The sequence below is a fragment of the Psittacula echo genome (genome assembly GCF_963264785.1).
Source record: "Psittacula echo genome assembly, chromosome: 3".
In the NCBI taxonomy this organism is placed as follows: domain Eukaryota; kingdom Metazoa; phylum Chordata; class Aves; order Psittaciformes; family Psittacidae; genus Psittacula; species Psittacula echo.
Genome location: NC_137736.1, coordinates 8883015 through 8907332, shown reverse-complemented (window position 1 = coordinate 8907332; position 24318 = coordinate 8883015). Strand labels below are relative to the sequence as shown.

Sequence of the window (24318 nt, the reverse complement as noted above, 5' to 3'; positions counted from 1 at the left end):
TTCAGGAGCAGTGACCATCATACAGGTAACAAGAACATCCAGGATTACTGGGGGGGGTGTGTGTGTGTATGTGTTAAAAGCAATTTCACAGCCTCCTGTTCGAAGGCATGAGTGAAACCCCAGCCCCTTTGAATTCTCTTGTGCCAGTGCCAGTGCAGCTTTCGCTCAAGCTGTTCTTCCTCCCTGATGTTTATTTCCCTTGAGTATAGACTTCACATTGCTGAACTAAGCAAACCAGTCCCCTCATGCACTGTGAGCTCTCCCTAGCTTGCAGGCTATCCTACAAGCTTGCTCTTACCTGCACTTCACATTAAGCTTTCTTGGTTAGATATGAGCACAGTTCTTTTCCACAGGTGAGGTCTGACCAGCATCTCGCACAGCAACAGCAATGCACATCTATAGCTACCAGAAATGCCTCCAGGACTGTGTGCATCTGCTCCTCCATGCCTCAGCAGGTGCTTAGCTATTACATGATTCACTGGTGACCCTGAGTCTGTCTTGTTTTCTGCTGTTTACAATCAAACTGGCTTCAGTTTACAGCTAAGAAAGTCTTGATCTTGGGTCCTGCATGCTTTTTCCCTTTTACTTTGTGCTACTCACTTTAGTGTTAATAGCATAAAGTAAACTAACAGAGTGAACTAGCAGAGTCCCTTTGCTCTTCCTGACACCTACAAGGCCATCTGAGCCCTTCTGTGCGATACCCACATCCAATTTGGCAGCGTCTCCGGGTTTTATTTATGTTCTTATGTACTTTTGGCAATCTTTGTTCTCCTTTTCCTTTACCAGTAAGGGATGGGTACTGTGAGGGTGGTACTTCTACTTCCAGCTTACCCTGGATCAATAAGGCACCAGCAGTTGGAGGCAGTCAGTGTCTATTCTATTTCCCTTCCTTTGTATCTCCTTGTTTATCTTCCTTTGTATCCCCCCCCTAAGTTTGTATTAAACACCCTCAAGATTTCTTAAACCCAGCAGCCAAACCAGGTATATGTGAGGAGATAGTGGAAGCAATAATAGCCTCAGTGGAGTTTCCTCACTGGGACGTTTTTTGATGTCTTTAAAAAAGTAAATTCCCAGGAGGAAAAATAAAAAGTTACATTTAAGAAAGAGACTTAAAAAAAAAACCAAAAAAACCCCAAAAAAACCACCACAAACAAAAAACCCAAAAAAACCCCAAACAAGTATTTTAGAGTATTTTGTAGACAAAAAGTTATAAAATCAAACAAGTTTTTAACCTAGACCCTGTATTGAGCTCTGCATCAAATCCTGTTGTTCTTCAACACTGGATTCAGTGCTGCGGGACTGGCATTTCCCGGTGGGATTTTTTAGTCCTGCCCCATGGAATCTCACATTTGTTTCCCCAAAACAGCATTGTGTTCGCAGAGAGCTCCCATGTTCGCTCTGTGCTTCCATGTGCTTTGAAGTCCCAGTCAGGTCACCAGGTCTCTTCTTTTCCCACCCTCCCCTGCAGTCTAGCATGGTGCCAGCTTTCCCCAATGATTCATAGATGTTAAAGCCTGAAGGGACAGTTATAACCACGTCATTTGGCTTCTCAAGTGGCCAAGAACGACCTCATCCCATTCCTCTCTGTGCCTGCTCTCGAACTTCTCTTTGAGGCATCCCAGCTAGGTTTGGAGCAGTGAGAGCTGGAGAAGCCAGGTGTGCTCTAATCATTATGCCCTCCCGTGAAGGTCTGCATCTCATTTCCAGCTCCATTATTAGGTAGCAGCAGGTTTTCTGCTAGGTTGAAGAGCCCTCTACTGTCAGAAGCCTAATTCCCACATAGGTAATACCAGCCTATGCTCACGTGGAATGAGCTCAGGCACCAGAGCCTTGATTTCATGTTATCTTGTAGTGCCGATTGGTGTTTCCAAGCTTCAAGTCATCCTTGTTGCCCCCTTCTCGAGTCCTTCTAATCTTTGCTGTCCTTTTTAGTGTTGTTTAATCGGATTTCACACAACGGATTCACTGCTGTGATACAGGGGGAAACTTCACCCCCCTTTTTGCTGAACACAGGCTAATGCATCCTAGCATGGCCTGTCTCCACAGATGAAGAATTATGCAAGCACCGTTCATTTCTTTGGTCATCTCCCAATCCTCTAATTCGCTGTAGATTTTCCAAAGTTTCCTCCAGAGTCTCCAGAAAACAGTCCAACATCTTGGAAGATCACAGACTATGTATGTTTTCCTGGATGCATGTCCTGCCGCTTCCAGTGCAGCCAGCAATACTGTTTATGAATAAGCACCACACCAACAGTTACGGACTGCTCTGTGCATCTCATCTTCTTCCATCATTTATCACTTTAATTGCTCCTTCGGTCCTCCGAAAGCTTCATCAGCTCTGGTTTAATGCCTTCTTTCAGGTCATTAGTCAAGTTACTAATAAGCATTAGTTTCACAACAGCATCCTACTAGAAATAATTTCATATTCTGGGGTCCTTCCCCCCCCCCCGTTACTTGAATTCTATCAGTGAGCTAAAATTTATAATATTGACTCTTTGGTTGTTTTAATAATCCTTTATTTATTTGAAATCAGCACATAGCCTTGTGTGGCTCAGGAAGGTACCTTGTGCCCGTGCTACTCTTCACTTTAGGTTGCTCTAGTGCCTTTGTTAGCCCAATTCATGTTTTAACCAGGAAATATTACAGCTGCTGGACATGACCAACTTTGAGAAAGTGAGATCAAAACCATTATAATGACTGATCCATACAATACATCCATTTGTATTTCAAAATGTCGTGCATTTTCCATCTCTCATCTTGACTTAATGCCTGGTTTACACCCGTGGATATCATCTTATTTGCTGTTTATAAGTCTTATCACACGGTTGGCTTTCCCCATTACTCTACAGTGCTTTCAGCAGTGCAGCAGAAGGTGCACAGAGCTTCAGGGCTACCAACAGAAATGTTTAAGGACAAAGTGCCCACTAACTCTAATGGCTCTTGTTTTCACCCTATATTTTCAAACATGGAAAACTGAATATACAACAAACAACCCCTCCGCTTTCTATTATTCTATTTGTGTAGCTGATGCACTCTCACCTGAGGATGTGGCATCCATCTTTCCAGGAGTATTTCCAGCCTTATTCTGCCTACATCCACTTTCCTACCTAACCCCATTATAAGCATGGCAGGCCCCTCCATCTCACTCCAGGGGTCTCACTTGCTCCTTAGGAAGATCCAGAAGCACCACTGAACTGCACTGCTTTGGTGCTTCAGCTGGTCCCATATGAAAGTGACAGCTGTGGGGAGGAGTGAGAATGGATTTTGCCTCCATCGGATGGATAAGGATGACTTGGAACCACTCCCCATGCATCTTAAACAAACACTGCTTTGACTTTCATGTTGGGAACATCCAACTTTCTCTTTCTCCACCCTGCTGGAAGAGCTGTCACGGACATCTCAGAGTCAAGAGACTCAGCCCTCACCTTCCCTTTGTCCCTACTTTCCATACTTACCTTTTAGTTTGGGATCTCTAAAACTCTTTACTGGGCTTCTGTCTTTGCTTCCCAACCTTAACACAAGGTTTTCCTTTAACTGAACCTCTTTTACTGTTTCCCTAGACCACCACAGCCTCATCACAGCTGGAGAAGGTTAAGATCTTGGAACCAAACCTACAGAAGTTAGCGAGGCTCAAGCATTGGGTAAATGACACCCCCCACCACAGAGTGGAAGAGCATGTGAGGGTCCCACATCTATAAGCAGGGCAACACCCAAGAGGGTGCAGAGGCTGGAGCTAGATAAAAGGCTTGGGGATTAGACTAAGATTAGGAATTCCATGCCCAAAAAGGAATGGATCCCCACATCTTAAACATCCAAGTTAATCCCCATCGCCTTCATGCCCATCTCTGTTCTCTTTCTCAGACATTGCCTCAAAGAATGGCCAGGACTTTCCAGCTAGTTACCACTACTGGTTTGATGCTGTGAGCACCTTCCTGAGCTCACCTGGTTCTTTACTGGATCAGAACACCAGGTCCTGCATCTTGTGCCAGCTTAAAACTACTACTGAGATGGCTGCTGTTGTTGCTCAAATTCTTTCTTTCAGAGTCTGGCAACCCCACGATGACTTGTCTGCCATTAAACCTTCCCCAAGCCCTCCTTTTGTCAGTGAAGCTCCATCAGCTACAGCTCTGCCCTGTTGTTCCTTGAAGGGTGAAACACATGCAAACTCTGTCCGAAGCTTTCAGGGGCTGGTTTCTGCATCCCTTTTTCAGGGCAAGTCCTCTGTCCCTGTTAGTGCCCACACATACAACATGGGGATACATGGCAAGATCCCAGCACACCGCTTCCAAGTGCAAGTCACCCATCCTGCCTTCTGTTCCAAATGAACCAATAGATTTCCATAGGGGCGTGTGATGGAGCATGAAACCAGCCCAAGAACCCAGGCGATGTCCCCTAGTCCTGTATTCTTAATGCCTCCCACTTCAGCTAATACTGAAGTTAAGAAAAGGTCATTGCTAACAATGTCAGCCTCAGTTGCAGAGAAATAAGGACAAAATAACAAATATTCCCTGGCCATAGAAGAGCCCCAGTGGCCCAATTCTGGGCTGCACAGATGGCCAGGCAGCACAAAAGACCAACCAATCTCCTTGGAGTGCACAGCATAACCACAGCTGTTAAAGGGTATTTTTGCCAGCGGTGGGTTCTTGGGTCTTCAATTTCCACCTTGAGCATTATCTCACTTTATAACTCTAGAGGAAGACTGTAAGGCTATTTTCCCCAAGAAAATTAAGCCTTAGAATTAAACACCAAGTTTCTCCTCAGCAATGTCCCAAGGACATGAAAGAGGTTACTCAATCCCACAGCAGGCTCCATTAGGTCGGCTGAAGGTAAAGAATGACACAAACAATTCTTTACATTTGTTTTCTTTATTCAGTAAACATCTAGTTACAAGTTTCACAAATTAAAAAAGTAGGGGAGCTGACTGAAGAGGCATCGGGGGCCACAGGCTGATCCAGCTTCTGTTCTGCTCCTCCCTTCTCTAATGCACACATCCTTCCATTTCTCCAGAGCTGCACCAAGGAGCAGGAGAGGAATCGAAGCCTCTGTCCCGGTGAGGGGACTGACATGGGGTTCTAGCAGAATTCCCTCCTATTTCTTTCACAGGGGACTAAACACAAACTTCAGAACCAGCCCAACCCAGCACAGAAGAGTGGAAAGGATGGAAGAGGAAAGGTGGCAGCTCCTCATGCCCACCACTACCAGCAGAAAGAACAGAAATGAGGGAGAGCAGGAGGGCAATGGGCAATGAATGCATTCCTTGCACATTGGTAAAATTCCCCATGCCCCACTGCAGCACCCAAATGGGACAAAGAAGAGCAATGCAGAAGATTAGTTGCTTTGTTTCAAATCTTTAAGTGGGAGAGAAGTTAATACTAAATTTGAATAGGGTCCGAGTGGTGCTTTGAAGGGGCTTCAGAGTTTCACTGTCTGTACCTGGGAGGAAGGGAAACAGAGCATGAGAAGAGTTAAGTGGCGATTAGAAAGCAGCATAGAATATCAGCACAGAATATAAAGACATGTTTAAAACTGATGTCTAGACACCAAGAAAGCCTCTTTTCAAGCACTTGATCACATCCTAGTGAACCCTATTCGAAACACAGGAGAGCAGACACTGGCACTTCTATTTCAAACCTGATTGGCAGCAAACGGTCTCTAAGTTCTATAGAGTGACAGTATAAACACTCTACAGATTGCGATCCTACATCATTTCATACCATTTCAATCACCAGTTAAGGACAACACCACATTTTCTTGCTGATGGCAAAGTAACTTAAACAGCTTCCACCATCCCTTTCATAAGTCATTTCTCAAAATTCACATGTTCCACTGCTCTCTAGATTAAGTGGGAAAACGCATTTCCAACCAACATTTCAAAGACCGGTGCCATAAGCAAAAATAATCACATGGCTGAGAAGCAACCACGCAGTAGAAGAGGATAAAAACGTGTGAAGACTTACAAGAGTGTGTAGGTAGATTTGGGGGTGGCCACACCGCACCCCCCACAAGGTCTGCTCTGGGTTCACCAGTCATATCGACGGGACTGTCTGGAGGGAGAATCCTCAGGGCCCTGGATTGCAAGACGAGTCCCTTCAGCCCGACGGCCGCTGCCGCCTTCGTGCCGCCGGTAATCCAGCCCCCGCTGTGCCCGGAAGCGGGATGTCTCCCGCCTCCACTCATCGTCAAATGCGGCTGCATCACCTATGTAAGGAAAAGTGGAGCTCAGGTGGGGACGTGGTAGGGAAGCGGTACCTGGGCTTGCTAGGAGCAGCACACAGGCAGTACTCACTTTCGTCCATGTTGATGTAGTCCTGCCTCTCCTCCTGGTCACCCGTGCGATGATTCCGAGACCGCTGCATGATGTGTGCCCGCTCTCTGATGTGGTGTCCAATTGACATCTGTTCCAAGCCGCTGTCTGAGTCCCTTACAGTCCGCCTGGTCTCACGGATCTGAGGGCAGATTCCTGGGTAGCATCACCATTTCAATTCATTCTCCCAGCCCCATACGTCACTGATTCTTGCCTGCACTATTTCAGTCATGTTGCACTGCCGCTACTCTCAGGATGTCAGACGCAACATAATGAAGAGGGGAAAATGGGTTCCCCCTGCCAGCACTTCCCATTCCCTCCCAGTGGCCCTCAGCATGGTTCAGTGAGTCACAACGCGCTTCTCAACTGCAACTGACTGCACAGCAGAAGTGCTGTGGGTGGCCAGCACTGAGCCACCAAATGAAGACTACCCACCCACAGCAAACCCAGCAGCCTCGTGCCTCCTCCTTACCCCGCCAGGTGCTGAACGCATCTCAGAGGTCTCTTGGTAGACCTTGGGCCCATCACCCAAATTGGAATACGAGATGACAGTTGAGGAGGTAAATGTCTGGCAGTTAGCACCACTTGTCATATGCTCCTGAAAAAAAGAAATGGGGAATGGTATAAAGAAGCAATGAGAGAGAAGAAGAGGTGGCAGTTAATTCTCTCCCTATACAACAAAGTAGGAAGAAATTCCAATAGGAGGAATACAAACCTCATGGGTCCAACTTTCTGGAGAACACATCTACCTTTAAATTAATTCCTGTTTCTTGCTAAAAGTCTACCCCCACACTTCCTTCCTCAGCCATCTCTCTGCACTCAGAGGGTACACTTCAGGAACAAGCTCCCTACCCTGAATCGAATACGACTGAATACCAGTCACAACAGAAAGCTTAGAGCCTCTGCCACCTTGGCAGCTTGAGCACAGCCCATACCAAAGCAGCACAGGAAGATGTGAGACATTAAAAGGGATGACAGGAGCATTTTCAGTACTCCTCCCAATACGAACTTATTTATGGAGGGTTCTTACCATGTTTCCAATCATGTCGTTCATCATCCCAAACATATCTATAAAGCCACCTGCCTGTTAAAAGAAGAAGAGAACACAAGAACATATGAAGTCACTTTGGAATAATACAGGAGGAAAGAACAAACTATCTGCAAGGGACAAGAAACTGCTGCCTAAGTAGGAAAACTTGATTCTTTTGCCTTTCTTTCAGTAGTGAATCAAAAAAACCCCATTTTTTTTCTGTTGCTGTTCCCTCAGGTTGCATTGCCCAAGTGTTCTGGCTCTCCAAATCTCTGGATACAGCAAGGGTTGTTCATTAAGTTCAAGCCTGACTCCTTATGCTCTCTGAGTCCAGGCACTCCACAAAGCTAAGAGAAGAAATCTCAGGATGTGCACTAACAGTGACCTTAACCATAGGACAGTCATCCTCAACGTTTTCACCTCATCACTGTCAACTCTTAAATCACAAGGAAGTTTCCATTGGTTGTATTTTTTTATAACATAATAACAAGTTTTCTTCTTTTCCCTACAAACACCTAACTTTTTAATCTAGTAAACCTAAAGGCTGCAGCAATCTACTGGGCCAGCAGGTCTCACAGGTTACTTGTGCAATATGTAAACAAAATTACTATGTCACTTTCAACTTGCTGATTTTTTTGTTTCCTCCAGTGGCCTCTTGTTCTCTTTTTCAGCAGAGCAGCACCCACAAGCACTGCTATTACCCTTTGAAGTCTATCTGTTTGTATCCTTATTAATCCTTTCCTGAGCTACAATAATGCCAGGACGCTGAGTTTCTTTCACTGAGGCAATCCTGTGGAGCGAGGCAGCTGAAGTTGCTGGATCTGGAATAACCTATTTCCACTGTATTATTTTAGTAGATGACGGAGATCAGTGTGCCCCAAGCATGGTGTCCTCACAGACACATAACCATTCTCATTCCAGTCCTGGTGACCTGAAGTATTCTGTAGTCTTCCTCTTCCGCCACTGCTGACAAAGGAGGTTCAACAATCACCTCTGCCTACTGATGACCAAGTCTCTTCCTCATGTCATCACAGTTCCTCCATTACCTCCAAACAGATCCAGAGCTTCTTTTTAGACATACGACGTTATTAAGAAACTATCTGCTCTTCTCAGATATTAACTGTCCCAATTCCTATGAAATACTGTGCTATAACAGCTTTAGGGCTCTTTTCTGGTCAAGGTGCAAATATAACCTCCTGAAACAAACAGCATTAGAATCTCTTCTCTAAAACAGCTCATGGACCAGATTAAAACATTAGAGGGGAAACAAGAGAAAGGCCTGAAGTCACACAGCAACTCAATGAGAGAGATCCAAGTGAGACCAGCTGCCTCCAGTTCCAGTTAAATACCCTCTTCTGTATTCTGTTTACTATAAATCTAGAGCTCATTCTGGTCTATTCACACCTTCCCACCCTCACTACTAGTTAGGATGGATGGTCTTGCTCACAGATGGGTACATTTTAGCACCAGCTGCACACGGCACTGATGAATCTCAGTATGGAACCACTAATTTGGAAAGCCTCTAATGTGACCCAAAAAAAAAAAAAAAGAGAACTTACCATGCCGAGCATCCCAAAGGGTGAAACAGCTCCTGCCTGCCAGGACAACAGAAAAACAGAACAGAGAATGACTTTGCAACAGCCAAACAACAGATTTTCCTCAGAACACCCTCATCCTTCTCAGAAACACAACTAGAAATGATTAGACCCAACAAACAGATCAAGGAAGTGCCCCACAGACTCACAGCAGTTCAAACCATATCATCCCTAACAAACGAGACAGAAGGTGATACTCTTAAATCTATATAAGTGGAAGAAATTTATGTCCTGGAGAAACAACACGCATTATTTCTTCCTGTCCTCCCATTCAATCTAGAATGCAGTTGTGTTTAATGTATTAACGTGGAGTAAAGAAAAGGAGAAGAGCACCACAGTTTTAGAGAGATCAATTCTGTGCCCACCACCCATATGAAGGCAAGGGGTGTGCCCAACCCAGTAAGGATGAAAGACAGAAGGTAACAAGGCAGTTTAGCAAATCCTGTCCTGTGCTCAGCACCCCTTTTACCTGCATCCTCCGACCAGGCTGGCGAGCCCCAGGGGTGGTGCCATCGGTGATGCCAAGGAGTGGGCCGAAGCCGAAGCTTCCCGAGAGCATGCGGTTCATGTGCTGCCGGTGGATGGCAAAAGGGTCCCTTTCAGAGAGGTGGAGAGAACAATGGTGAAGACAAAGCCCCAGATTATGGAAGTGTACATTCCTTTCCAAGTCGACAATCCAGAACCCCAAGAACTCAGTGTTGCTTATGGTGATATTTATTGCTGGAAGGGACTTCTGGATCCCATTTATTTCTTGAAATAGAAGATACTGCACCACAGAATCCCTCTCAGGCACTAACTGATGTCTGTTCAAAGTAGTTTGGTGTTCTGCTCCCACTAACGCTTTAGGGTCAGCTATGGCCGAGGCCATTCCAGAACCTCACTGCTCTAACAAATGAAAGTCACTTCTCAGACCTGCAGTCCACATACCACCATCATTTCACATTCATTTCCTCTTGTGCCATCAAACCCCTTTACTTTAACAGATTTGTGACACAACCACCTGCAGTTCTTCATTTTGCAGGGAGGTGCACAAAGACCCTCTTGGTTGCAAAGAGACGACTACACTGACTGGACCAGAGAGTATGTGACTCTAGATACTGCCCTCTTACTCTTCCACATACATGCAAACAAACATGCTCAAGTACAAGACTGAAACCTCCAGAAGGGGCTGTATGGCCAGACACTGTGTAACCTCTCTCTGTCCCAAGTAACCTTTATCTGCTATTTTCCTACAATGTTATGTGTACACCTAGCAAGAGATTGAGACCATGTACAGGTTTTGCAGATTTGAGAGGGAATGGGAAAAATAACTGGGGTCTCTAACTGGTTTTGCTTCCTTTGCAGCCTTCACTTTGAAGGCTGTACACATTCACATGCTGGAAGGTCAAGGAGAGAAAAAGGAGGATAAGGACAAATGGTCACAGAACACAGTGGCCACAGTCTGGGAAATACCATAGCATTTCCATGCGGATCTTACAGCCTGCACTCATCCCTCTAGAGTGCAAGCAACCTCAGCAGCATAGAATACTCCTGAGATCACAAAAGTGCCTCCTACAAACCATTACTTTTCTGTCTGTATTGGAAATGCTTCCCATAATAAAAGTCAGACTCATTCCTGCCACATCAATGAGAATACACAGTCATTCTGTGACTAACTGGGGCATAAAGGTTTCCTTTCCTGCTAACATGCTTACAGCTGATAAAATTCTTGCTTATTACCAATTTTACAAGCAAAACTCAAGACTTTGTTTTTCTACATATATTAATTCCACTAAATTTCTAGTAGTGCAATGCTTAACATAATCAAATTCTTACTGTGTTACAGCCTATTCCTTATCCGCTTTGGCAAGGACTGCCAACTTAGTTTCACTGCCAAAATTTATCAATAGCATCCAATTTCTGGACCGTGGTCAACAACAAAAACAGTCAGTAAAAGGAAACCCAGGAAGAGTTCTTGGGACCTTCGTTAGATTTGAAGCCTTGTATTTCAAACTGCTGGCTGTCTTCTCTTAACTTAGTTCCTTTCAACTTGACAACTGCTTTAGCACTCTTCTCCACATGCATTAATGATGCCCTCTGCAGAACAGCAACAAACACTGGATGGAACAGTAGATTTTATTATCTATCTGAACTGAAATCCTACTTGGCATAAGAAAGCACAATAATCCTTACACTAAGAAGAGGATCAGGTATTCCAGCCCTCTCTCCCTCAGACAGTTGCAGTGCCTTTTGGCCTACTTTATTTAATCACGCCTTCCTCCCAGACCATGCTCTAGTATTACAGAAACCAGACCAAGACGAACCAGGTTATTCCCTGCGCTGCCCCTTTCGCAGGGGTCATGCGTGTTTGTTTCCCTGCAGCCAGCCCGCAGCTGCTGCGCTGCGGCATTCCCGTCGCCCGAAAGGCCCTCTGCTCACCGCTCGGACGGGAGGGTAGCACACCTGCCCCCCCAACCCCAACACCCCAGGGCCGGCCGGGGCCGCAGCCTCCTTCTCCCCACCCCAGCGGGTGCCCAGTTCGACTCACATGGCAAACATGGGGTCCTCCGGCTCGCCATCCCTCATCAGCCGGAACATGCTTCCCTCAGTCGGAGGCGGCCTCTGCGGAGGGGAGAGAAGATGAACACAAACGAGGCGGAGGGCGGGGAAGGGAGGAGCAGCGGAGCCGACCCTCCCACGCAGCGCGCCCGCGTCCCCCCAGGCCGGGCAGGTGATGGCAGAGCTCCCCCCGCGGCGTCGTAGGCCGCGACCCACCCGCCGCGGCCCTCCCGGCACCGGGCCCAGGCCCCGCCCCCAGCCCCATTCCCGTGCCTTGCCTGCGGGCGCGCCGGTGGGTGCCGAGCTGCGAACACAACCCTTCTCCGTCCTCGGCAGCAGAACACCCGCAGGCCTATCACTCCTCCGCGCCCATCGCGGCCCTGGCCCGCATTCGCCGCTGCCGCCCCGCCCCGCCAGCCGGCTCCCACCACGCATGCGCCACAGACCCGGCGGCGACGCGATCACCGGGGAGAGGAGGGAGGGGGCCGGAAGGGCTGCTGTCTAGAGCGCCCCCTGGCGCCCGGCGAGGCCCGCGGTCCGCCGCCCCTCAGCCTCGTACAGCCCCGGGACCGGCACTGCAGGGCTCAGCAGGCGCAGGAAGCCCCGTGCCTCAGTGGGCGCAGGCCGGGCGGCGGCTTCCTCACTACGCCTCACCGTCAGGGAGGTGCCGGTAGCGCCAGCCGACCCAGCAGTGCCTGGTGGGTCCGGGAGCGAGCTGCAGCTGGCAGCGAGTGAAAACATGCCCCAGTGACAAGGGGCTATTGTTCCTCGAGCATAGGCGGTGGTGGATGGGCACCGGGGGTGTTTGCCAACCTCCCACCTCGATAAGATGAGGGCGGCTGAACGGGTGAGGAGAGTGCTTGGAGAGCTGGAATGAGAGGGAGCATGGCCATGGGTGCCTCTGCCATGCTCATGAGCCAGGGGACACCACAGAGGACATGGCAGTGCTGCGAGTGCTGTGGCTGTGGTAAACTGGCAGTGGGTTGTCACTGCCCCCAAGTAGCCGTCAGAGCCACAGCCAAAGCACAGGGACTCAGTGTGTGCGCAGGGAGTCACCATGCACCAGTGGGGTGACAGCCTCTGTCACCATTTCTGGGGAATGCTGGTTGCCTTCAGCTATCACCAGCTCTACTGGACTGAAAGGAAGAGAGGGAGCTGGCTTGTGGCTTCTTGAGACCAGGGCACACTTCCCTAAGCAAGGTTGAGTGCTGCATCTGTCCTGCTGTGTGCAGGGGCCAGGCTAAACCCATGCCAGAAGCTGCAGGCCATGGTTGAGAAATCGAACTCCTGAGTTGTGGCAGAAGCCACGTCCTTGGATTTCACAGTCTGACAGAGGAACGTGACCTGGTAGCACATATCATGTGCTGGAACACACAGGGGACTTGGCAATACTTCTTGCTATAGCAAGTCTCAAAACTGCTTGGTATCCAGGAAGAGCTCTCACTGGAGGCCTGTGTGCATGCATAAAACCCTTCAGATGTCCCTCACTGCATTTAGTAAGTGTATCCTTCAGAGGCTGCAACTGACATCCACAACATGGAAGCTGTGGATGGCACAGTGGGGCAGGATCATGTGGTTGAGACAAATGCTATGTGCAGGGCATGGGCTGTGCCACCTCAGACCTCTTGGGCAGTGCTCCTTGGGAAGGCTGTCCATAGGTGAGGTGCCAAGCTCTCCTGTCACCAGCTCAGAACTGATCTGTCAGCCCTGAAGGTCACACAGAGTTCTTCCTCAGTCTCTCTGCACTGCTTTTGCAATCTGGAACATCTTTCAGAGACCTCCAGTCTGAAAAGCCCTCCCTGGCTGTGGTGTTTTCCTTTTGCTCTGAGGCTCTCCTAGTGTTTGCTTACAGTGTGTGGAGCTGACCTCGAGTGGCAGCATTCAGAGAAAGGCAAAGAGCTGTCTGAAAAAGAATGTAAGCATCTTTTTTTTAGCAGGGGGAGGGAGGAAGGTGTGTCCCAGATCTGGGATAAAATGACTTGCTGTCCCCCAGGTATCAGTGGTTCTCCCGCTCCTGGAATGTCCTAGAGATGATAGGACTCCCTCAGTTTTTTCCAAATACCAAGTGAGGCATTGTTGCCTTCCAAACACAGAGCTAGGGGAGGAACAGAACAGTGTGGAAAAAGTACTGCTTTGCAGATCCTTTTTCTGTCCCTCATGCTGCTCCTGTGTAAGTGACCTGTGGCCCAAAGATGACTTTATCATGCTGCGGGCTGAGGCTGTGTGTCTCACTAAACGTTTCTGCAGCCATTACTCTTGAAGAACCTGTGTCACCAAAGACTGCGCTAACAGTAGTGTCACTAGTTCAGCAAATTGTGAGGGCACTTCGCTTGCCAAGAGTTGTGCTGGTGGCAAATGCTGAGTGAAAGCCTGGAAGGAGGAGTTGGAAGTGCAACCTTTCTCTGGAACAGGGGCAAGCCCACAGTTCTGAGGAACACAGAAGCTGTGTCACTGTGCTGTTTGCACATTTCTCTATAGTAGTCACCACATTACGCCTAACGTTCACTTTGGGGATGGCCATTTGCTAAGTGAGAATAACAAAGCACGCTGGGGGTGTATGAATGAAAAGCAAAAACTCATTTTGCTCCTGTCACATTCTCTATTTAGGCTGCTTCTGTTTTCATGATGAAGAAAAGTCATTAACTACATCTCTCTGTTCCCTTTCAAGCTGCCCAGGTTGTGCTGAAGTGGTGAGGGATGGGGGGAAGGGGAGGAAGAAGGAGCTCAGCATCCCGAAGGAGGTGAGTGAAGGGCAAAATGGAAGAGGGATGAGTGGCACCGCTGCCCTCAACTCCACCTTCTCCCGCCTACCACCGGCTGCTGCCAGGCAGCCTCCCCCAGCATCCCCCTCGCGCTCAGTCAGCCAAAGGGCAGCCACAGCGGAAGCATTTTAAAAGCAAACCAAGTATCACGTGGTGAAGGTAAATAAACAGCACGCTGAAAAATCTTGCCTTGTTACCTGCTGCTTCCAGGGACCCATCATTTTGGGCAGGAAGACACAAACAGCTTCTTAATGCATCCAAATGCTCCAGGGCCCCTGTGGACGCCTGTAAGACAAAGAAATCCTAGTTATCAGAAGTCAGAGCTACCCACAGCCATTTCCTCATTGGTTCCCTTCATCTGTGCCTCTTACGTAATCCCTACCAAACAACTAACTCTGACCTCAGCTGAAGGGCACGGGAGTGAAGGACAGCTCCGACCTGAGCCTCAGATGTGACAGTTCACATCTGGGATGCCAGAGCCAGCGTGTGGTGCCTGCAGCTTGTGCTGCGCAGCAGCAGTTGCTTTCAGAATGTACTGCTCATGTTAACCGTATCTGCCACACTGTGAGTGAGAAACACGACCTCCATCTGTGCTGTGTTAGCAAAGAGAGGCTCACAGAAATCACGACTGAAAACGTCCCTCCCCTTCCCAGTCTTTCGACAGGCTGGTGTCACCCCTCATCACTCCCATCTACTCTTCTTGCCAGCTCTCATTACCTACCACAGCTCGCTGCAGTGCTTATTTCAATGTGTTGTCTCTCAGGAAGCCATTTCCCAACGCAAAGTTGGTCAGTGGTTGGATTCTTGGGTATTTCCTCTTGATTTCAGGATACAGCATCATGAAAGAACAACAAAACTGATTATCTGCCTGGATTTTCAACAGAGACAGGACAGAAAGGTGAACAGTGTGGATTAAATCATAGAATGGTTTTGGTTGGAAAGGATCTTAAGATCATCCAGTTCCAACCCCCTGCCATGGGAAGGGACACCTCACACTAAACCATGCCACCCAAGGCTCTGTCCAACCTGGCCTTGAACACTGCCAGGGATGGGGCAGCCACAGCTTCTCTGAGCAACCTATTCCAGTGCCTCAGCACCCTCATAGGGAAGAACTTCTTCCTTATATCTAACCTGAACTTCCCCTGTTTCAGTTTGAACCCATTACCCCTTGTCTTATCACTACAGTCCTTGATGAAGAGCCCCCCTCCAGCATCCAATAATATATACATAAATGCATCCAAACACATTCCCTCTGCACACTGAGATTTTGCTAGCTTCACTGTAAATGATAGATACTGTCTATATATGAATTTATGTAAATCTAAGTAAAGTTAATGCAAATACACAACCTTCTGCTCTTTTGTTGTTCAGCAGTTTGAAAGAGTTTTGGAACCACTCATGAGTTAGTTCACAAAACAAAATTCTTGAAGTAGCCAGTATTGTAGTTTGCTTTTGTTCAGAAAATGGCTCAGTTAGTTCAGCCTTCAACATTAAAAAGGCCCTGTTCCCCTAACAGAGTACAGTGACAAGACTAGCAAGGTATTAAAACCAAAAGCATAAATATTTCCTTCCAGGTGCCTGCACCCTGAATCTGCTGGGAGCACAGAAACACATAGCACACATGAAAGCCCAGGCACATGTGCAAACATATGCTCACGTACGAAGACACACACATGCAAGCTTAACATACACCTCAGTAGAGAAATACCATACTGTGTGCACTTCCAAAAGCACCATAAGCAAATAGGTACACGTGCTGCACACACCTGCAGAAACACTGAGCACAGCACAACAATTGTAACTTACTGTACAGAGGAAATTACATTCATGCTCTTGTACAGGCTTTCCAAGCAATGATGTATCATGTAACTCTTCCACCTCCCTCATTTTGTCTAAGGACATAAGACCCTGAGAAGGATGGAATAAATTCTGCTGAGTGGGCAAAGCAACTTGAGGCCAAGATTACTGAACATACTGCAAAGGGATTCGCATCTGCAGGCTGCATGAGAAGTATACTTGTACTTGCAACAAAGGGAAAACACAGATGGGAGAGGGGAGGCAAGAAAAGCTTCAAATCCCTCCAGCAGATGAAATGCAGAGTGGCACAAGTTGGATGGAGGAGCAGAAGACACAGCAAAGAGTTAGGTGAGACAGCTAAATGCCCTCGGGGCATGCGCAAAGGAGCTCCACACTAGAAGCCAAGGAAATCTCACCATCAGGAGGATCTGAAGAGGAAGAAGAGCTGGGATGCAGAAACGGGCATGTCACAAGGCACAAAGAAGAGTTTCATTTATTTATGAGGAAAACCATGTTTGATACAGGCATGCAGGGTAAAATGGAATGTGTTGTAAACAAAAAGGGGGAAGCAAGATGAATTTTGTACAGGGGATAAAGGAGGTCACAAACAGAAGCCAGAGAGAGAGCCATAGGAAGGATGGTGCCAAGAATACAGGTAGGAGGAAAAGCTGAGAAGCAACAGATGAGGTAAAAACTGCCAAGAGGATATGATGGGGAGCATGGAAGCGGAAATGTGAGACTGCAGCCTGCAAGTGCTGGGGCCACAGGCAGTATGCAAATAGGAGAGCTGGCCCTGCCCCATCCCACAGGCTGCTGGAAACACCTTTGCTCCCTTTCCACCAGCAGCAGCTCACCTGTTTGCATCTGTGGGTGTGCCACCTGTGCCAACAGCAGCTTTGAGCACAGTCACATCACCAAACACAATCCTCCCTTTCTCCCCTCCAGGATGTTGTGTCAACGCCTGTGTGTGCAATGCAAAGGTGTCTCTGTCAAGGGATGCCTCTTGGTATAGTTTTGCATTTTCAGTAGTTGAGAGTGTGAAGGAAAGGACAAAAAACCCAGACTGGTGAACAGCAGAGGCACACAGCTCCTGACAAGCAGAAGCATAGAGGAACAACTTCTGGCCACTTTATAGATTTTTGGCTGTAACTCCAGAAATTAAGACTTTTTTCTTGTAGAAGAGAGAGATTACGGAGGAGTACTTGTACTAAACCAGGGCCTGAATGCTGATAGCAGTTAGATCCAAGAAGATTGCCAGAGGGGCTTTGTGAAAAGGGGGGGGGGGGGAATTAATGTATGCATTTTCATGATTTATTATTCTGATATGAGTCTAGATCTGTGTGTCTGGGTTACATGACATTTTCTTTGGGGCAGGCACTATGCCTATTGTGTGTAGCTACACTGTTGTGCATACACTATTATTGTATTTGGGGCTACACTACTATTGTGTGTAGCTAAGAACATAGATGAGTCAGATCACAAGAGAAGCAGCTGTAGCTGTGGAGGAGACAAGAGGGAATGATTGGACTTGATGATCCTAAAGGTCTTTTCCAACCTAGCTGATTCTATGACAAGGTGGTAATCTCCTACCTTCCTGTAACACAGATTATAATTTGTCCAACGTCTTTCATGTGTTTCTTCAGGAGATATGTACTTACTGCTCTCCTGGTTCCACAAGTACCAGTTGCTTCTCCTATTAAATGCTAAAACTGACACACATTCGATTCAGCTCAGAGCACTAGCTCTAAATTCTGACTTTGGACAGAGGCTGAGTTTCTATCTGAAGGAGAAGGGCTTGTGTGCCTAAGTATATTTTCCAACCAGATGGATTAATAACCTTGCATCATACTGTGAGAATGGCTGTGTACAAATGTACATCCATATGTGCTCATAGAATAGTTTGGGTTGGAAGGGACCTTAAAGATCATCCAGTTCAAACCCCCCTGCCACAGACAGGGACACCTTCCACTACCCCACGTTGCGTGCAATGCCTAATTTTGTACATAGGCTTGCAAACACATGCAGATTTTGCGTGTGTGCCTGTGACTAAGAGCAGCACAATATAAATCTTCTGGGAAAGGTATTTTAGTCATCCCAGTCTGCTCAAGCTAATAAACAGCAGTCTGAAACGCAGCTCTAAAAACATCTATTGGCAACAAATCCCCGCAGCTTCAAGACACAACCTGCCGTTCCGCAGAGAGGACCTTTGCTTACTCGGCGCCGTGCGGCGATCCCTTCCAGCAGGCCGTGGGCGACAAGAGCCCGGCTTCCAAGGCAGCCGGGCGGGCAAAGCGCTGCGGCAGGCTGCAGGGGTCAGTGTTGCACACTGACTGCTGTCCGGCCGAGGAGCGTCAGAGGACGGGCTGCGGCGCCGGGAGGGTGCTCACGGACGGGGGGTGCTGAGGCCCTAACACCTGCCGTGCCGCCTCGGCGTAGCACACCGAGCGGCCCCTAGTTTAAGCACCATATGCACAAAACTCAGACGCCCCACGCTGCCCGGTTGCCTCAACACACGCCCCTCTCCTCACAAGCCGCCCGGGACCGCTCCCCCGAAGAGGGCAGCTGCAGCGCCCACAAAACGGCAGACCAGCCCCGGGCAGCAGCCGAGCCGACAGTTACACCGCAGCACACCGCGACCTAGGGGACACCGCCGGCCAGGCGCGCTCCCTCCCACCGCCCCACGTGCCGACAGCCCGCCCTTCCTCACTGCACCAAACATCCCTGCGCCCCCTGCCCCCGCCGCCAGCGAGAGTACCCCTGGTAGCCAATAGGAAACCTGTTGCCAGGCAGACGGCTCATTTGAATAACCCAATCAGGCGCCAAACCCACGAGTCCCTCCTTATATGGGGACCCAGGACGCTCTCCCTAACCTCTCTCCCCCCCACACCAATTGCTTCGGTGGCGCGCGAGCGCGAGCCAAGTCCCGTCCTCTTTCTCTCCAAGCGCGGGAAAAGCAGCCTCGCTCCCACCTCTTTCCCCCTCTCCCCCCTCGCAATGGAGGGCCGGGCCGCGGGGCGGGAGGGAGGAGCCGCGCCGCCGGGAGCGCTTCCAGCGGGAGGGAGGGAGAAAGAGGGCGGGGGAGCAACTGGAGTGGAAAATTCCAGGCAAGAGGACGCGTGAGCGCTGCCGTCGCCAGTGCTGCCCTTCCACACGGCCCCGGCAGCAGCGCTTCTCGCCCACCACGGCTCCCTCCCGCCAAGCCCGTACAGGCAGCCTCCCTGGGCGCGCTGCAGCGGCGACAGGCAGAGGCTCGGCTACCCTGGTGCTGCGGCTCGACGGGAAGAGGGGTGTGCGGAGGGGGTGTTCGGCGCTTTGCGCCCCTAACTGGCCTTGAGAGGCCGCCTTTTCTGGGCCTGCGGTGATCCGCGCTGCCTGGCGGCCACCGGCCTCTGCGGAGCGCAGAGCGCACATTGTTCCGTCTGCGGCGCTCACCGCGGCGCGGCCCGTCCCTCTCCCCCGTCCCCTCCCTCCTCCTCCGCCTCCAGTCCCTCTCCCCTCCCTCCCCAGGTCCCTCCTTCCCTCGTCACCGTGCGCTGTATAAATCCCGTTCCCCGGCGTATCCCCACACCGCGGGAGACCCTGGTACTTTGGCCCCTGGGGCAGGAGCCTACCACCACTGCCGCACCGCTGGGAATTTGCGTTCCCGCCGCTGACCGCCTTCCCTCCCCAACCCGCCTATTTCCTCGCGGGGTTCCCTCGTACGTTTCCCACCGGCCTCTTCCCTTCGATACCCGAGCCAGGATGTCGGAAAAACGCGTCGAGGAGACGCCGGCGGAGCTGAGCGCTAAGGTGAGAGAGATACCCCCTTACCCCTTTCCGGCACCCGGCCTGGGCCCGACGGGATACGGGGGGCGCTTGCCCCGCTCTCCTCACAGCGGCGGCTGAGGTGCCCGGCCGGCGGGGGGCGCTCGAAGGCCTCAGCACCTCCTGGCGACTGGGGGGCGGGAACGGGGCGGGGGGCGCGAAAACGCCCCCCGCCCCGTTCCCGCCCCCCATTGGCCCGGAGACGCGCGCTGCGTTCGGCTCTGCTCGGCTCGATTCGGAGGGGGGGGAAGGGCGTATCTCGCCGCCGGGTGTTCCGTCATGGCGGGAGGTGTCAGAGCCGATAGCATGCACGCACTTAACGGCACGAACGGTTTAACTTTCTCTTCCCCCCTCCCGCCCTCCCCCCCCGCCTTCCCCACACGGGGCGGGCGGAAAGTTGTGTGGACACAAAGCGCTGGGTTTGGGGGGGAGGGAGCCGGAAACGGCTCCGTCCTATGGACAAGGCTCTTTTAAAAGCCGTTAAACTCTTCAGGGCTTTTCCGCATGTGTGTGGTCTGGAAGGAGCTCTGACGCATTCTCGCTGGTTTCTCTTTGTCCAGGCGGGCAGATTTAAGACTTAAGACCTTTTTCTCACCGTTATTCTGCATCTCCTCTAAACCCTCTTTGTTTAAGTATCCCTTTATTTTCTTGCCGCTGACCATCGGAATGTTTTGGGGTTTGTTTTCATCTCCCATATAGGAAATGAAAGAAAAGAAGGAAAAACATGAGGAGAAAACAGTCCACAAAGACAAGAAGAAGGAGATAGTAGAGGTGAGGTCCTTGTGATAGATTCAGAAGATTTATAAGAGGTGGTTAGCCTGGCTCACTGTGGGTAATGAATAGGAAGGGAATACAGCAGGTTAAGAAAGAAGGCAGCCCAAGGGAGCTCATAAGGGAGAGGGGCAAATGAAAAGCAAGCTATAGGATAATTGTGGAGAATGAGCCTTAAAGGACTTAGCGTAGTCAGTATGGCCCAATGAGAAGGAAACAAGATGAAAGAAGAGAATGGAGATGAGCAAATATGAGTTAGGAGAAGGTGGCACAGGAGACGTGGCCTTGCACCCACTGAAGTAGCTTGAGGCGCAAGGAGAGTGTAAGATGAAGAAGGTGGAGGAGGAACAGTTAGGAAATGCACAGATTAAAGGTGAGAAGGGATCTGGAAGCGGGTGTACTATGAGCATAGGCTAAGGTGGGATAGGACGGCAGCAGCTTGTTGGGGTGTAGGCTGGTGCGAGTCAAGGAGGTTCATATGGGTGGGGAGGGTCTGGAAGGATTGGTTTTGTAAAGAGGGCTGGCTGGGAGGAGAGTTTCAGCTAGGATGATGGGAATAACAGTGGCTGAGTGATCGGGCAGAGGTCACTCAAAGCACATCTGAGGCTGGAGTCTGAAGTGGCTGGAGCTGTGGAGAGTGCTGCTGCACTTGCAGCAAAGAACACATGGAAATGTCATCCCAATGCCAATTTCTGCACTGACCAATTTGTTTTATTCAGGATGAGGAAAACGGAGCTGAAGAGGATGAGGAAGAGAATCCTGATGATGTGGATGAAGAAGAAGGTGGTGATGAGGATGAAGGTAGGAATAATTGGTATTGGGAGAATGGAAGATCATGGAGGAAAATTCCTTCACTGGGCCCTCTTGACTCAGATTGCGTTCCCGTAAATGCTACTTTAGTTAACCCATGGTTTCCTCTCTTTCTTGTGCTCAGAAGGAGACGAGAATGGGCAAGAGCAGGATGGTCATGCAGAAAAACGATCTGCAGAGGAGGAAGAGGTGAGTGATAGTGTGAGAGAAATGGCAGTGAGAAGGAATGAGGTTACCTGCTGTGCTGACCAAATCCATGTAGATGCCCCTGGCCCTGGGACTCACTGCTTCAGCAGCAGATGGGTAAATAAATCTGATGTGGCAAGAGAATAGTAAACCCCTATAGACTCCTTGTAGAATCCAGGCCCTTCCACTAGTGGTCACAGTGCTGAGTGTTTGAGACTTAAGGTACTTGAGATGGAAGGGTCACCTGTGACTTCTGGGCTTCAAGCCACAAGATGGACTTGTGAGGGTGGATCTCAGGGCCTGTCTGAAATGGTGTGAGCCTGGACTTCTTATGCGTCCTGAAAGTAACTTGGCAGCTATCCCTCCAAATGGAGCTGTCCGCATCTTAACCATGACCATCAGCCTAACAGTTGTGTCAGGCACTCAAGGATGCTTTAAAGGGGAGTGGATTTCCATGAGGAAGAACGAACAGCAGTAAGAATTTTGTGGAGAAATTACATGCCTTGGTGTGGTGACTGTTTAATGGTAACTCCTTTATGTTCCCTTGTGTCCTCCATAGGATGAAGTGGATCCAAAGAGACAGAAAACAGAAAATGGGTCTTCAGCTTGAGTCTTCCCCTCCCATCTCCTATGTTCCGTCCATCTCCTCTTCCATTCCAGCCTGTGCTTGCACTGTCTGTTAGCCTCTGGCTTCACACAATCTCAGATGAGGAAAGATTAGAAACGCTCTCTAACAGGGAAGACAGCAGTTTCCTTCTCACCCAAAGACCCAGCCCACCCTTGACATTCCCCAGCTGAAATCATTCCAGGCCCCACATCTCTTCCGCTGGGCCCCACATCTCTTCCGCTGTGCCCCACTTACAAGTGATCCTCTTCCTGCAAAGATCTCATAATTTCCTGGGGCGCAGTAACCTTGCCAGGCCTGAATGCCAAGCCCCTTGCGTGGCAAGCTCCTCTGCTTCCCTTTCCACTTGCCCTTCTCTTTTTGTCACTAGGATGGCTGAGATTTTCGACAGCTTTTGCTCCTCAGACCTGCTGTCAGATCCTCCCTGAGCGCAGGGGACTGCGGGCACAGATCTCATTTGAGAGATGGTGCATTTTCCAGTCCTAAGCCATCTCTCATCTGCTTTCCCACTGAACCCTGAGAGACAAAGAATATTACAAGCAAATAACGGTTCTTTTAAACCACACATGGAAGCAATTTATTTTAAGCTTTTTTTTTTTTTTTTTCAAGTTTACATGACAGCAAGCTGGCCCTCGTGAGTTTTTCAGAAGAAAAGTGTTGTTTTTATATATGAATTTCATCTGAACTGTGTACTTTTTTAATTTGGAAGCTTTTTTAAAACAAATTGCGAGAAACAATTGGGGACCAAATGTTGATTTCCATGTTATTGGTTTGGGTTTCTTTTCCCTTCAGATTTTCTTGTGACCATTTTTTGTAAATTAAAGGCAATATAGCCACAGCGTTTTCTATGGCACAGACATCATGAGGATAATAGATATAAATATATATATTGTTTTCAACTAGCACTGTAAATAAAAGCGTTTAAAAAGATTTGGAACCGCTTGCATGGATGGTTGTGTCCGGAGGGGGCTTGACCAGCGACAGGTAGGGAAGAGAAGCCTGTATTAGCCTAAGATCTGCATGAGATGTTGGAATGGTGCTTGTGTGCTGGAGACCTGGCACAAGGTAAAGCTCCAGGACAAAGCTCTTGAAACCACAACTGGGTCTCAATTCCAGAGGCTTGGAAAGGGACCCCCAGCTGTGGCTGCTGGAGACGGTCAAATGCTGCTCTCACTGCACGCTGCCCTATGGCCTCCCAGCCCTCCTGGCTTCAGGCATGGCCCATGCAGCATCAGTTGCAGCAACAGGGAAGCGTTTTAAGAGGCAAGTGCTTCAGTTCTTTGTCCTACCAGCTGCCTGGGAGAGACATGTCAAGTATTTGTCTTTTTATCTCTGCAGACCTTTAAATCTGCTGTTAGCATTTTGCCTTTTTAAGCTCACTCTGGGAATCATACAAATGAGCAGCCAAGACCAGGAGCTATAAATAATACCACCTTTTGTCTGAGTATCAGTGGCTTTCTGCTTGTCCACCTGCAGCAACAGATCAGATACTGGAAGTGCAAACAGTTGCTTGTCTCAGAGGGGCAAGGTGTCAGCTGTTGTCTGGCTGCAGTACACCTCAGGGCGCAGAGGGACATGTAGATGTGATGCAAAATGCCATTGCTGCTGCCAAGGCCCTTCCCATGTGAAAATGTCTCTGGGGCTGTGTGCCTGCCTGGTGAGATCTCCCCGCACTGCAGACTGTGGGTGCACTGCTCACCCTGCACTCATTCGCTGGTGGAGCCTTTGCTGCGTCTGGACTCATTTCAGTTAGTGGCTGTTAGTTAGCTCAGTGTCAGGGAGTGGATATGGGTGCTTCTCCAGCAGGGATGAGCCTGGTTCAAACAGGCCCTGGACCATCCTCATCTCCAGCTGGAGCTGTGCACTGGGAGACTTTGCAGTGCGGTCATTGCACCCATGCCCTCTCTTTGCTGCAGCTGCAGTCATTGTGGCCACAGCTCCCTCAGCAGTTAGGGTGCCTTCCCTCTGTGGTCCAAAAGCGGGTGGCCACAGCCTGGGATTGCCTTGCAACATGCCTCCTGCTGCCACTTGCCTTGGGCACTGATCAATGCACTGCTTCAGCCATGTGTGCCTTTAGCTGCACTTTTGCAATCTTG

The 24318-nt window shown here is 49.4% G+C and overlaps 2 protein-coding genes across 6 annotated transcripts; one reads left to right on the top strand and one right to left on the bottom strand.

The window, feature by feature from the left end:
- Positions 1 to 4846: 4846 nt before the first annotated feature.
- Positions 4847 to 19924, bottom strand: MLF2 (myeloid leukemia factor 2). Of its 5 annotated transcripts, none has more exons than XM_080614333.1 (11): positions 19837 to 19924; positions 14951 to 15046; positions 14427 to 14514; positions 11457 to 11530; positions 9399 to 9525; positions 8894 to 8929; positions 7335 to 7388; positions 6777 to 6902; positions 6287 to 6446; positions 5958 to 6198; positions 4847 to 5433 (listed from the first exon to the last, which is right to left on the bottom strand). In XM_080614333.1, exons 3-10 carry the CDS (start codon positions 14448 to 14450, stop codon positions 6020 to 6022), a joined length of 780 nt encoding a protein of 259 aa, XP_080470459.1. In that variant the 5' UTR covers positions 14451 to 14514; positions 14951 to 15046; positions 19837 to 19924; the 3' UTR covers positions 4847 to 5433; positions 5958 to 6019. The 5 variants fall into 5 exon arrangements, with proteins under 5 accessions (XP_080470459.1, XP_080470458.1, XP_080470457.1 ...); XM_080614332.1 differs by lacking the exon at positions 19837 to 19924 and adding an exon at positions 16036 to 16137; XM_080614331.1 differs by lacking the exon at positions 19837 to 19924 and adding an exon at positions 16036 to 16127 and having other exon boundaries at positions 14951 to 15097.
- Positions 19369 to 22388, top strand: PTMS (parathymosin). Its single transcript, XM_080614336.1, has 5 exons — positions 19369 to 19815; positions 20530 to 20601; positions 21321 to 21402; positions 21536 to 21600; positions 22157 to 22388. Exons 1-5 carry the CDS (start codon positions 19768 to 19770, stop codon positions 22205 to 22207), a joined length of 318 nt encoding a protein of 105 aa, XP_080470462.1. The 5' UTR covers positions 19369 to 19767; the 3' UTR covers positions 22208 to 22388.
- The last annotated feature ends 1930 nt before the right edge of the window (positions 22389 to 24318 follow it).